We start from the raw sequence: 15,255 nt of genomic DNA on the forward strand, positions 1-15,255 counted from the left end.
GTCTGTCTCCCTCTTGTCATTCCTTTATGCATCAGAGTTTGGTAAGAAAAAAAGGGAGTTTCTTTGATGAGTTAAATAAGATGTCATCATCAGAGACGGCAGTGCTCATTGCTCATAATCACAGCAAGCCACAACGCGCTCAAATAAACAGTAAAAATCAAACTGCACACCTTATAAGCTGCTTTCAGAATGACTTTTTGATTGTTACAGTGGTGTTTTGAGCAGTAACAATTCTTCCTCCAGGAGCTTTATGTTGTACATTTTTACTTGATCAGACAATACTGTAAAAGGAATCTCCCCCATATCTACCTGTGGTGACCCCAAATAACTTATTCCTGCTATAACAGTCTAAGGCAAGAGCAGCTTCATTCAGTTTTTGTGGTAAAGGTGTTTGCTAATTTGGATCACCTTTTTCCCAGTCTGCTGTCGCTTTTCCTGACTAATCAGACATTCCAGATCCTTAATTAGACTTTATGCCAAATCCTCTTAAGTAATTAATGTCTGAAAGCGTAGGCTCAGTCTAGCTCTGCAAGGTGAGCTTTGGGGACACTGTCAGAAATCTGGAAAATGGCAGGTCTTCAAGAAATAAAACCTGGAAAATTAGGACAGAAATACTGTGCTGTATGTGTAGATCTGCTGTTTTTTTTTTCAACTCTGTGATTGTTTTTAAATGAATTCTCACTTTACTGTTTTTTTCCATTAGATTTCTAGTCATACATTCTTACATTCGACTGTTCTATTTTGAATTTCTGAGTGCTTTAATAACACAATCAGACCTCCCAAGTCTATGCTAAATGTAAACTGACCCAGTGCCAGCTGTATTATCTGTTTATTCCTACTTTCTTATCAATAGAGTCAACAGCTTCCATCAGAAATCAGTCAGCAAGGTTTCCAAAACAGGACCTCTGTTGCTATATTTACATCATGCATCATGCAACAAAGACTGACTGGGGTCAGTTGCTGTGTCCAAAATCACAAACTCTTCATTACTCACACTAAACAAAGTGTGTAAACAAAGTGTTAAAACCTCAATTTGCCGTTTTACAGGGGAGGTCCCATGCCAGACTTTTTCTTGGCTAGATCCAGCAACTTTCATGAGTCTCAAGTTATTGTGTGGTTATGGATTCAGTAAACAAGATAAGATATATTATTTAGCTAGTTTGAGAGGTTCAGGGAGATGATGTTATTACTGTCAGGCAGAGTCGGGCTAGCTGTTTAAAAATATAGAGGTGTTTTGTAATATCTTGTGGGTTGGGCCAAATGATTGGTATGATATAGAAATAAAAAATAACGGAGTAACTAAAAAAAAAAAGCTGTTGTGTCCAGTTTTGTTGTGATTCCTTTCCAGGTTCCGACTTATTGTGGTTAGTGTTGGCAGCTTGGTGATGTCACTCTGTAGATGAGTGCGTGCGTTGTTGCTAAAGGCTCTTCCTGTTGCATCAGCACGGTTTTCCTGAAAGCCGGACAGAAACGCCTGTGTTGGCACACAGAACATTTTGTTGAACAGTTGTATAATACTGTAGGTGTTACTGTTTTTGTGTGTGTGTGTGTGTGTGTGTGTGTGTGTGTGTGTACACTCCTCTGATTTAGAAGGAAACAGTAATTTGAGAAACCTCTCATCACCAGCTAGGCTTGATTTCACTGGAACTGTCTTCTAGATGCTTAGCACGTTCCAGTAGTGTAAAAGCATGCCATTTTTTGGTGAGTGTGCATGTGTGTGAGCTTGCGTGTGTGTGTGTGTGTGTGTTGTCCTCTGTAAATACTTTGAATTCCTCTGCTTTTTGAAGTCCTGCTTTCATGTTAAGCTCATTGTCTGTTTCATCTTTTTGAGTCCAATGGTAACACAGAGCCATAAGTACAATGCATACAAAGCATAATTCTCGGCCAGAATATGACTGTATTTTTCCCACAATTACACACAGTAATCCCATTGCACTGGTGTGAGAAAGTCAAGTATGACTAACGATCAACTTTTTTTCAGACCTGACCTGTAGCTGGACTGTTTGGCCCTCACAGGAGCCATAGTAGGCTGTTTTGTAAAGTCAGGATAGAGGTGGGTGTTTGTTGAGAGCAAGTCATGTAAACGGATGCCTGGAGGTCGTTCCTGGTCACTTTGGGATTAGCTGGACTGAAAATGTGACATGCCAAACACTCTGAGCCTAGTGTGACACTAATGACTGATTGAAGCCTGGCTGACCTTCACTGTAGAACTAACATAACAGGGAAGCTGTGAGAACTCAAATATAAGTAGGATTGCTGGAATTGATAATTAACACAGAATTTTACCCTTAATTTTCATATAGACCTTCTACAGGGAATATGAATTGATATTTTGAGCAGTATTTGATCTGTATTCCTTTCTTTAGTTCATAGTGACCCAGTGGATTCCCTTTTAATTACTGTTGTAAGATTAGCACTGCCCCTAACAGCCCCCATAATGAACTCTGTCTGTAGTCAGTGTTTTGACTTTTCTGCCATATTGTCCTTTGTTTAAGGTTGAGTTAATAATTGGGTTACTGCCAGAGGCTTTGGAGTAAGTGTTGTGTGTAGGATTTGCTATTTTTAGAGCCATAGGGGCAGTGGGGTAAAAAAAGGTCAAATATGTTTAAGTTGAGTGAAGAGTTAAGGTAACAGTGTGTCAAAAAAAAGCCAATATGAAATCCTCTTTTTTTTCCCAACAACCACAAAATATTAAATTTACCACCATGGACAATTAAAAAAAAAAGAAAAGAAAAGAAAATTTTCACATTTAGGATACTGGAGTCAAAATATTTTGACTTTCTTTCTTAAAACATTGATCAAATTGATTATTGATATTAAAAGTGCTGTCACTGTTGCTGTTAACCCTTTAAAACCTGAGCAAATTGGCTTGATTTCTTTCAAAAACAGAAGGGAATGAGCAACTAAACTAAGAGATGACCCAAAAATTTGCAAGAAATAAGTAAAAAGTGACAAGAAAATTACGCGAATGAGAAAAAAAGAAAGAAGGAAAGAAAAAAAGTATAGTCATACAAAATGAAACAGAAGACAAGGAACGGATCTCAGAAAAGTGCTAGAAAAAAATCTAATATTTCTGAAACATAATTTTAATTATATACGATAATTACAATTATAGCTTTATGATCATTTTTCTGTAGCCTTTATTAAAAATATCAAAATCTATTTATTTCTTGCAGTTTCCAGAACATTCCTTGCAAAGTTGCTCATTGCCTCTTTACGCATGTTTTTTTTTTTTTAAAAAAAAAAAAACAACCTATTTGCTGTTTCTTGAAATACCTCTGAAAGGCGTTTGAATGCAGCACGGAAAAGGTGATGTCCATTCAGGTTTTAAAGGGGTAAACAATCAAAAATGTACGTTCATGATATGCTTGTGTAGCTATATCTAATCCAGGTAAAGGAGCATCAGACAGTAACAGTGATTTTACTCATCTTGTCTGTTCTAGTGTGGTAATTATCATCTGTTTCTTCATCAGAAGAACAATGGTGTCATCATCCTTCCGGAGCGGTTAAATGCAATGATGACACCTCCAGTTAATAAGGCTGCTATTGTGCAGTAGGCTATACAGTAACCATTGTGTCTTTCTACATGTTTTGAGTCATCCTGTCAGATGTAGCTATTTAGAATTTATGAGTGACAGGCACTACAGTCAAAATGAAAGGTGAGTGACCTCGGCTCCACTTATCGCTGATCTTATAAGGGATCATTGAGGGAGTTCCAGGGTGTCCATAGAAAAAGTAAATTCACAATAGAAGACAGACTAATGTGACTAAGAGTGAATATTCAATTCATCTTCTGTTGTCTCTTCAGCTGTATTTTACAAGTAGGGTTGCCAGCTGTGCAGGAATTTGAATAACTTCATAATTGAGTGGAGAGTGCTTATAAATATGAAAATACAGCACTCATATCAGCAGGCAGTGGTATGCCTTAAGGCCAGTTAAAGCTGGACTATTCTGATGCAGAGAGAATGTACTAGTTCTAATTATTTCTGTTAGAGAAAACTTATAGTGTTATTCAAATTGCACTAATTTTACTGTAAAGATGTTTTGTTGTTGTTTGTTACTATAACAAAGAGTAACTGTTTTTATTACTCCTCCTAAAAGTGATTTGAATTTTACATGGTTTTATTTATTTTGCTGTTGGATTGCTAAATATAGATTGCACTACATTCCTTTTACTTGAAGTAATTTAATATCACACTGTAAACACAGATTACCAGTTAAGCTTGAGCTATTTTTTGTTGGGGAATAATGCCCTACAGTGTATACTCTGTCATGATTGAAGATGATGTTATACATTATTGAAATATAAATGACAAGCTTTAAAATTTGTGGTTATATTAATCGAGTAGTAAAAAATAATAGTTAGATCAATAAAAAAAGAATCAATAGATTAATCGATAAAAAAATAATCGTTTGCTGCAGCCCTAAATATGTGTCTGTCAGTGTGTAACCATTAAGGGATCCTTGGCAAAAAAAAAAAAGGTTGCGAACCAAAGACTAGCAAACACGGAAACTGTGTGAAAAAATGCAGTATGTGATATATAGGCCGCTTAAATTATGACCTGTCAGCCTTCACTATCTGTATTGACCTACAGTAAAATGATATAAAAACCCTTAACACTCACCTCAGGAAACCTCATGAAAGTATGACTTATAACTCGTGACCATGATGGTGATGAAATTTTACACCAGATATTGATCACTGAAACAGCTTACATTATATGATAAGGTTTTACAGAACCTTATCATATACACTTTCTAGAAATAAACATGTCATGATCAAGGTTTGTGAAGGTAAACATGCTTTGAAGTTATGACAACTATAATAATATCAGGAAGCCGACTTTCTTCTCATCACATTACCTGCCGTTGGCTTATTCTAATCTGTTTATTACTGCTGTTTTCATGATTTTTGGCTTTGCGTGCATGTGGCCTTTCTCATCTGCTACTTGCTATTAAAGAAATACTTTCTGACCGCAGAAGTCACACCCACCGGATGTTTTCACTTCATGACATGTACACTCATCCCACCTCTGCATTCACTCATGTTCATTGTTTTGTCACTCCACTTCTAAAATATTCATATTTTTTGACAAGTTCATCCAGCTTGTAAATAAATCTCAGTTGCCAGTTTATTAAGTGTAACTACCAATAACTGCAGCAATAAATCATAACTTCATGAAGGTTATAATGCTTGGTTTTTGTTCAGCTGTTGTTTCAACTTTGTGATCATTTTTGAGGCTGCAGTTTGTGTTGCTTTTGATATTTAATTGTGTTGAACTGAGAGTTGCTTTAGATATTTAGTCTGCTTTCACTGACGCTGTAATTTTCACCAATTTAACCGCAGTTCTTACTCTGTTGTATTGGCTGGCATTCTGGGGATAACTGTTTGTGGTGTTATGAAATATGCAAACACAACCACATTTTGAGAAAGAAAGTAATCTACTTACCATGTTAAACTCAAGTTTGTGTCACTCAATGCAGCATTTAGACCAGGAAAAGACACATTTAAATTACATCACAATATTGAAGTACAGTGCATCACAGTTAGTGATCAACTACTCATATGGATCAAAAAGCTTAGGACAGAATCATTCATATACAAATACTGTTAAAATAATCTGCTTATTGTCGATAAATGTCAACGTCAGATGGTAATCTGCATGAGAAAGAATTTACCCACTCAGATGTGATCTTTGTAAGAGGTTTCCACTGTATTTCAAATTCAAAGCAATATCTTTGATATTATAATATTTGAGAGTTTTAGAAAATTACAATGATTTACTAACCAATATTCATTTTGAACATAAAAACATAAACAAACATCAATGGAAAGGATCCCTTAAATTTGATCATTTAAGAATAAGTAACCAGAGCAAGGCATTTTGCTGTTAATTGTCAGTGCTTAGACAATTTACCAGCTGGGCTCTAATCATGGTATTAATAATCTATGAATATGACTAGATCTATGTGTATAAATATGCAAACAATGACCAAATACAGGAAAGCTTAAACTGCTGACCATTTCACTTCCCACTTGATCAGTGAAAGTACTAATAGCTGAACCTCTGTGCCAAACGAATTACCTAAAACTAATTCAAGTTTCTCTCCAGCATTGATTAAACACCTAAAAAGTTTTTTTCATGAAAAAAGTCCCTTCATGCCTTAAAGGTATACTATACAAGATTCGATCAGTTACTATTTGTAAACACGTTCACCAGCAAAAGTGAAAGTAAAAGTCAACCCTAGATTCAATGTCATTTGGCGTTTAGCCTTGCTATTTTGCATTCTTTCTGCGCTGTGTCTCTTGAATGTGTTCTGTTTACAGTCTGGCACCTAGTTGCAACCTCAGCGCTGTCGGGATTCAGGCCCACAAAATGTCCTGAACACAGAAAATAAGACAATAAAGGCAGAGGGCAGAGTCTCTGCCCTCTGCAGAGAGAAATAAATACAGCACACACTTCTAGTGGGTCATAAGTGATGGTTTTAAAGGGATTATGTCTATATGAGCCTATACATTGAAAGAAAAATTCTGCATACTTTATCTTTAAAAATGGCTTCGATGTAAGTTTTATCCTTTGCCTTATTTAGTATGCAGATCTATGAATATGCATATTAGCCCCTCTGTAACTGCTCACCCTCGACCCACAAAACTCTGCTTGATGTATATTAGAAAAACCTCGTTCCCATCTGCTAGCTCTGATAAGTTGAAGTGAAAATGAGAGTAAAACTGAACATGCAAAAAATACTGATATGTAGCTACACCTGGCTTCTCTTCTGCAGTGCTTTGTTGTTTCTCTGTAAAAAAAACTAGGGGGACTTTAATTTTTTGAAACCTGGAGCAACATCACCTTTCTTGTGCTGCTTTCATATGCCTTTCACAATTATCAAAACCTTTGAAACCTGAGCAAATTTGTTTAATTTCTTTCAAAAACATGGGAAAAAGGCAATGAGCAATTTTGAAAATTATTTTTTGAAAGCTAGGGAAAAATGTCTTGGGCAAATTTCAAATTTCAAATTACGTTACAAAAACAATTTTTACAATTTTTAAGCTTTTTCCCCAGATTATTCCCTTGTTTGTTTTTTTGTCTTTACTTACTTTTTCTTTTTTTTTTTTTTTAATTATTACTATTATTTTACACTTATTGTCAGGTAATTTTATCGTACAATTTTTGGGTAATTTATTCTTTCATTCATCATTTCCTTCTTCCCATGTTTTTTTTTAAAAGGAATCAAGCCAAATCGCTCATGTTTTAAAGGGCTAATGTACTACAATTAGTAACATTGCAATACATTACAATAATTTTGTGACTTGGTTATTTGTTAATATGACACCAAAGTTGTGATCTCTCATATACTAATTCTTGCAATAAGAAATGTCTTGCATTAGCTATGCATTGATAAAGCAGTAATTGTAGTAAGAGTTTTGCTTGGGGTATTAGTGTCATCTCATAGTAATGGCTCAAATTAATTATGTGGGGACATGAGAATCATCTCTAGATGATTCAAATTTTTACCACAGTGGTTTAAAATAAGATTATCATGTATTATTCTGCACCCTTCATGCCCACCTCTGCACTCAGCTTTCGATAATGCAGTTTCATTTGCTGAGTTTCTCCACATTATCTCATCAGAGACATGAATGCTCTAAAGACTTCTCCCCGATCTGAGTTGCTATGGAGTCCCTGGCAGCCTTCATGTAGGCTTGGCTGTAAACATTTCAGGGTTGTTGTTCATGGTTTGCTGCAGGTGCCATCCCCCTTCGCCTTTTTTTTTCTTCCTTTGCTGCTTAGAATAATCTCAAGATGAACTGAGCTTAATCTTACCTTCCTCGTAACTTTTTGTTCAGCCGTATTCTACCAAGTTCAATGAATCCACTTTGTGAATCTCTGTAGCCTGAATTTTTCAACACATAAGAAGGTATTTCTATTGCTTCATTTCTGCTTGACAGGATTCCACATGACAATACCACTAACCTGTTGAGCAAGTTGAAGTACAGAGAGGGGTCTGGGTGGGAGCACAGTAAACAAGACAGGGAGAGAGGTAGGTGGAGTGGAGGAGGGGGACAGAAGGGGAGTTAAATCAGTCACTCAGCCAAAAAACCAGTGCCACGCCCCAGGTGCCAGGGCTAGTAAGAGCAAGCAGCAGGAATGTGAGGGAAATGAATGGGAGTGTAAGTCCTGCCATTCACATGGTGAGTGCTTTCTTTTTTCACCTTTAGCCTGCATTACTTACCATAAACCATATTACCGGGGATGACGGGTATAAAGAGCACAAGTATTTGAAGGCTGACTCCAAAAACTTTGATTTTAAATGTATGTTGTTTATTATTCATCATTATGTTTACACTGAACGTAAGTAGAAGCAAAATTTGTGACACACTTCATGAGGGTAGCCACTTTTCAAGTTGATATTCATCAAAATGTATTAATAGCATAAGTAGCCCTGATCAAAACTAACCACGTGGAGCATGATGTATGTCAGTTTGAATAGTTTTGGTCAGGCTTTAATCTGTTATTATGATGATCATAGATTGACGGAAAATGAAAGGTTTTCCTCAGTGGTCAATGGTCTGCACAACATAACTGCAGTCTTAAGTTAAAATCAAAACATCACGTGTGTGAGTGAGTTAGTGCAGTTTATTTCCCAGCTAACGAGGCTGAACCTTTTTGAGTTTTTAAACCTTCTCCCATGTGAAAGGGACAGTGTTTTGTCACGTGTAAATAAAGAATTGCACTCTGTCTGCTTACGAGGAAACAAATATGCCGCAAAATACTCCTTTTTTCACTCTTTAAAAACGTCAAGGGACTGTGGAAACACTTTGAACAGGCCAGCCAGTGATTCGAGACCACTGCTCTGAGAGAAGAGTACATATTTTCTGTCTGTGCGGTTGGCAATCTGTTTACTGGAAGCGCTGCTCACTCAGTGCACATGTCGCTGCATGTGCATTCAGCCAGTGAGCCCCAAGAAGACTGTAGAGTTAAAGTGTAAATGCAGGGGCAGAGAAAGTGTTTTTGTGGAGGTGGTGGGGGGCGTCTGTGTGCGTGTGCATGCATGTGTGCCTGTGATTTTGTTTGGAGAACTTAGCAAATAACCAGCAAAACCACACTAGAATCCTGTGTGTACGTGTGGTTCAGTGTGAGTTATATGAGTTTGCTGAGTCCAGATTTAAGCTCCCTTTCTGGGAACCAGCATTCCCTGCTCTTCTAAAGCGAGCTGTAAGAGACTGGAGGGCTTTGGGAATGAAGAGGCATGGGCTGGTTTCAGTATGTCCCAGGTTTGTCTATTGTACACAGCGAGTGGTAACAATGGGAGGGTTAAGTATCTGATATACACACCAAACCCTGGGACTCAGCTGCAAGTAATTAAAGCTGGCAGTTGGCAGAGAAGAGAGTCAGGCGACTGTAATGGCCGCTCTAAGTTCATACCATAATATTTGGATGATGAATCAGGCTGCTAGTAAAAGTGTTGTCATGCTGTTGACCCAAGGCTTTCTCCCCTCCCCATGTCCTGTTGGCCCTGAGGGAGGCACAGAGAGGAGAGAAAAAGGCTTTGTATGACCCTGCAGCCTGTTTAAAATGAGATGTGCTGTTTATTTGGTACACCATGGCTTTTGCTTTTACCTCAGGAGTCATTTTGTGCTTTTTCTCTATTCGGTTCGGTCCTCCTCAGTGTGTACTCAGAGCCCAGAGTTACTATCTTAGCTCAAATGAAATGGACAGTCTTGTGAAAGGACGTCCATTAATCATTAAAGAGGAGATGTAGTTTGGATACTTGCTTTCTACTTCCTTGTTTAAGGAAGCTTTGTTAAGGTAAACATAAGACAACAAGAACCTTTTGATTGATTAGTGAGAAAGTAAAAAAAAAGTGCTCACCACCAGTAGGGCTGGGTATTAGTACCTGATATCTATAAGGTATAAATAACCCAGCACCAAATAGTATAAAAACTTTTTCAGTCAAGCGATACCTGATCCTTTTTGTACCCAGATCAAGAAAAAAAGACTATTTGCATGGTTTTGCTTGCAGCCGATAATTTCAAGTGTTCTACGATTTAATTCAACTTGTTATCAGCCAACTGCTGCAGCAGCTGCAACCCTTACAGGGTGTTTTGCTGTAACATTGAGCACCATGTAGTGTTTGGAGTTGGCAGGTCAGCGTGCAGAGATGCCACCTTCAAAAGTATGGCTTTACTACACGCCTGTCCCATCTGGTGGCCTTTTACACAACTGAATGCTTCCATTCACATGGTAGGCATTGAATAAAGTAACACAATATCAAATGAAGCACACTAGTGCTTTATGTATCACCTTAGGGGCACTGGTATTAACACTGGCATTGTGTTTTGTCCAAATAATAGTCCATCACCCAAATGTACTATATGTACAATTATATGAAACTCCCCAAGTGTTGTCACAGGAGTCAGTTGGGTCTGAAAACTTCAAGTTTGAATATGAAAAAAATATTGGGGTGTGTGGAGTTATTAAGAGGTGGCATTAGCAGACCTCTGTAGCCCGCTCCTCATCTCTGCTTTAGGCTCCAGGCTACATTAGCTGCTACTAGCCTAACATCTCGAGCCCAAATGTCTGACCAAACTGTTGGCGGTTGAGTTGTGTTGTGAATAATGTGGAAGGCTAGATTCCAGGCTTTGACAAGAAAGAAGAATGTGGGAGAAAATGTCAATAAATGGTTGTGCTGCATCAATTTTGCTACTTTTTTGCTCGCCATTTCCAACATTTTACAGAAAAGCAATGCTAAAATTGGTGCTATGCTCATTTAAGACTACCATATGGCAGGTGGTTACTGTTGTATAAACTAGATGGAATTTCAAATGAAGTAAAAGTCCTTATTAAAGTCATAATTATAAACAAGGTTGCATAATTATTCCCACATCACTCTCAGCTTTTTGATTACTCTTATCGTGTGCTAGGCTTTTGTTTCTTCAAATTATTGCCACCATCTTGGAGACGACAGGCAACAGCGTGGCTTGATAATTTCTTGCATATGTATAGCCGGTGGCAGAGTTCATCATTTTGGCAGGTGTTAACCTGTTTGGCATCAGAAGTGATGCTTGAATAATAAATAAAGCTCTGTCTGTATTGTGGTTTCTTCTTGTCATTCATCTGGTATGTTGCCAACCAGATCACGGTTATGTTATAACATATTGTGAAAGAGTTGTGATTTGAAATTGCTTTACCGTAATGTCTAAAGCTGTGATTACGAAATCAACATTAAATCAGATTAAGAGTAATGGTATTTCTGAGAACAGCATGACTCATGTCATTTACATGTTTTGTATCCATGACAAGTAGGTAAGCTGACACATGGGAATCCTGATCAACTTTTATCAACAAAAGCTGTTGAGTTCCTGTAAATACGTCACGTAATCATCCTTTTTATTTTTTCTTCTCCCTTCATTTCTCAACAGAGTCAGCGTATGATCTTCTTCCTAGAGAGCTACAGTTGCCTTCCTCCACTCAGCAGAGCCCAACAGTCATGAGTCAAAAGAGCGGTGGAGAGGCAGGGCCTCCCCCCTCAGCTGCTCTAGCATCAGGTAGGATCCCGCTTCTGTAATCTTTATTTCTCCTCTGTGAGCAGGACTGATCATGCCCCATCCCAAAAAACACAACACAGTCTGTACCTGTAGGCAGAAAAAAAACAGCCGGCTGCTCTGTGATACTCACACCAGTCCAAACAAAAAAACAAAAAAAAACAACAACCCCAAAACAACTTCTCATAAAGGAAGTTACATCATGGGAGTTAAGTCAGCTGAACATCTATCTGTAACTGCTTGTGAAATATTTGGTCAAGAGGAATAGTTGTTGTGAATACTTGTGATCTCCTCTATGTTGTGGTTTCTTGCAGCAACAAAGTGTTGAAATGTAGGTCATGCATTGCAGGTGTAGATAGTATATAGACTCATATAACCTTTTTCTTTGTGATACAGACAACGAAATTAAAGATAAAGATTAAGGGTTTAAATAGAACAAAGCCCCAAAATTGGTTATTATTTCAAAGAGTTGCGCAACCAGCACAAAATACATGTTTGTATTTTTTCCACTTTTTTTTTTAGAGAATTAGAAAGGTTTGAGTGGCTGTGATCATCTTGTTAAATAAGGTGGAGAAAAAGCTCTAAACATTGCCACCGTGGTAATCGACATCAAAGTCTGTAATTTTAATATTTATAAATATGCATTATGCAAAAAATCCCACAAATTAAGAAATATTTACCCAACATTATTCATTATGCATCAACATTAATAATGATAGTCATTCCTAGACAAGGATATTTAATCTTAGTAATAGTTTTGTCACAAGCAGACCATCATCACTGAAACTGAGACAGTTTGGATAAACATTAAGGGGTTAAAGATATGCAAGCAAGCAAGACGTTGATAAAGTCAAGTTAAGTGTCTGGAATAGTTTAAAAATTTGCAAAGATGAGCCCCTTATGTTGAAGGCCAAAGAGGCCAAAGGAAAATGGTAAATCACAAATCCACATTGAGCTGGGCAAATCATCTGAAAACTCGCTGAAACAATACTTAAAAATGGTACGGCTGCTTAAATGGTGCCTAAACCGATACTTTAAGGAACGGCTTTCTTTTATTGCAAAGGCAAATTTAACCATGAATTTGAACAATCTCTGTGCCCACTAAGTGGCTAATTGTTCACTGAAGAAAATCATTTTGGCAGAGAAACTCAGAAGTCCAGAAGGGAGATACTGCAAAATACACAATTTAAGCTACCACCAGTTTTTGTGGTTAATAAGCTTGTTTAGATGAACCACAGATGTTTTTTTTTCTTTTTCTTTCAGCAGATGACTTTTAACAGTCATAGGGAAACAATGTGCGTTTCACTAAAATGAACAGTTAAATTGTGTTAGGTTTTATGCTGACATTAAACATTGCAAAAGAGCAAAACAAGATGAGTTTACAGTGCACACACAACAGAGGGCCTACAGGTTTGAAGCATATTTAAAGAATCATTTTTAGTTCTGAGAAATCTGAACTCACGCTACTGTCAGAGACACTAATGCTACAGTGTCACATTTCTTTGCTTTTCCTTTGACCCTTCACATTTTCATTGTGCATTGTCTTGATACATAGTGGTGTCCAAATACAAAATGATCCTCCAAGAAGAGAGTGATTGGCCACCCTCCCAATTGGCAAATAATAAAAGATATAGATATAGATGAAAATATATTAAGGGCAGTAGTACGACAGTAAAGTGGATTTGATCTTCTAAAATGCACACTGAGAAGTAGATGGGAAAAGATCAACACCCTTGGGCTTATATACATAGTTTTCTTTCTCCTGCTGGGTTCTGGTGATGTGCGCATGTCACAAAAGCAATTCATTTAGGCCAAATAAATTAATAGTGGACAGATAAGGTCATACAATATGGGATTTTTATGGCTTTTTGTCAAAAGCATGCAGAACAATGTATAAAATGTTTATTTTCTTTGGTCCCAGTCAATTTCTGAAAATTACAAAATGGCCATCAGATGAGAGCAAAAACTGGATCGGCATAGTATCGCAATGTTTTGGGTGGCAATATATGGACACATGGGTATCGATTTTTAATTATGGAAGTTCAAATACAAATAAAACTTTAGGTTGCCTACTATATTAATAAAAAAAAATACACACAACACGAGATACATTTTGCTGCTAAAGGAATGACTGAAGATTAACAGACTGAAAACTTTATCTTGAAAAAAAACGTCTTGACAGAACTTTCATTTTTGGACATAAAAGTTAGTAAATCACAATTTATCACAATATATGTCAGCACAATAGTCATCATGATGCAAAACGTGTAAGATAACAACAATATTGTAATATGACAATGCTGTATCGTGGGTCCCTAGTGATTCCCACTCCTACAGAAGAATGGTTACAAATAAAATAAAGATAAATTACATTAAGAGTGTGCTTCACTGTCTATGTTTTGTTTGCTCCTCACTGAAGCATCAAAGCATTAGGATGAGTTTTAGTAAATCATCACTTCAGTTCTCCATTACAGCCACTTGCAGCACTCTGACCTGGTGGAAAAATGTGTCTGTAAGAGGAGGAAGGTGAAGTATATTTTACTTTACGTAGAAGTATAAGTTTAATTGAAAACTGCCAATAACATCATCTGGCTTTTTTTTCTTTGTTTATTTTTTCGATTTCACAGGGACCCCAGTGTTTAGCAGAACAGTGTTACAATGATTTATTTTCACTTTTTCACTGTTTTAAAATCTTCCATGTAGTGCAAAGGGTATAATAGAGGTTAAACACGCAACATTTGTATTGGATCCCCAACAGTATTTGATCATACATTTGGGTTGTTATGTTATGCTTTTGGCTTGTGATCATATACAGTTTGTCTTTGTGTTTTGAAATGTTCTCAAAATGAAACATCCTCCATACTTTTTATATTCTTTTTTTCTTTCTGACTGTATCGAACAATCCAGAATGTCAACAGCAGTCTAACTCCTTTTTGCTATCTGCAACTTAACCACACTTTTCCCCACTCTTCATCTAGTTCATTGTAACTATTTGAATGCTTTTGAAATTACAGTGAATGTCAGCATGCTGGAGCATTTTTTGACAAACAAATTACCCTGTGTTAATATTCTTTAAAAAAAACCTGAATAATTATTTTTTACTGTTCAGCTCTTATTGCTCATTCGCTGTCTCATTTTTATATTCCAGGAAGTTCCCTCTGAAGCAGGGAGTGTCTGCATATAAAATGGTCTGCAGTTCTCTGCTTCATAGGTCAGAAGCTTGTTTATTTTGTTTCTGTGGCTACGTTCAGTCCCAACAAAATGAACTTATGTAGCACAAAAAAAATGGAAAGTAAAAGCTCCAATAATTGGCATGCAACATATTGTACACAGTACTGTTTTGAATTCCCCTCTCAATTTCATAATTGTTCAGGTGAACACAAACAAAACTCTAGTTATAATGATAAATTAATTAATTTTTCATAGTTGCAAGTTCATGTACACGCATTTTTAGTCTGTTATGTTATTTGCTTTTTTTTTTTTTTTCAAATAAGGGGGACTGCTGACTTCTCATCTTTTCTTGGGCCCCTGTTTAGCCACATCTATTCTGCACTTCACATAATGTACATTTTCAAATCGTCAGATATCATCACACTCACTTAGGATCCAGTGAAAAGGGGAAAATTTTAATTGGATGGATACAAATTGCTAAACAAAAGCAAAAACTAATTATGAACAAATTTTGCCACTTAAATGGGACTGCTAGC

The 15,255-nt window shown here is 36.8% G+C and overlaps 1 protein-coding gene across 1 annotated transcript in view; it reads left to right on the top strand.

Annotated features, from left to right (window-relative positions):
- The window catches only part of nfat5b (nuclear factor of activated T cells 5b), a 44,291-nt gene that overhangs the window by 10,140 nt on the left and 18,896 nt on the right, over positions 1 to 15,255 (top strand). The window contains exon 2 of the mRNA XM_042488888.2: positions 11,426 to 11,551. Coding sequence (XP_042344822.2) covers positions 11,426 to 11,551 — 126 coding nt within the window. The remainder of the gene's footprint in view (positions 1 to 11,425; positions 11,552 to 15,255) is intronic.

This window comes from Plectropomus leopardus, chromosome 1 (genome assembly GCF_026936395.1).
Source record: "Plectropomus leopardus strain MGB_pleo_1.0 chromosome 1, ASM2693639v1, whole genome shotgun sequence".
In the NCBI taxonomy this organism is placed as follows: Eukaryota; Metazoa; Chordata; class Actinopteri; order Perciformes; family Serranidae; genus Plectropomus; species Plectropomus leopardus.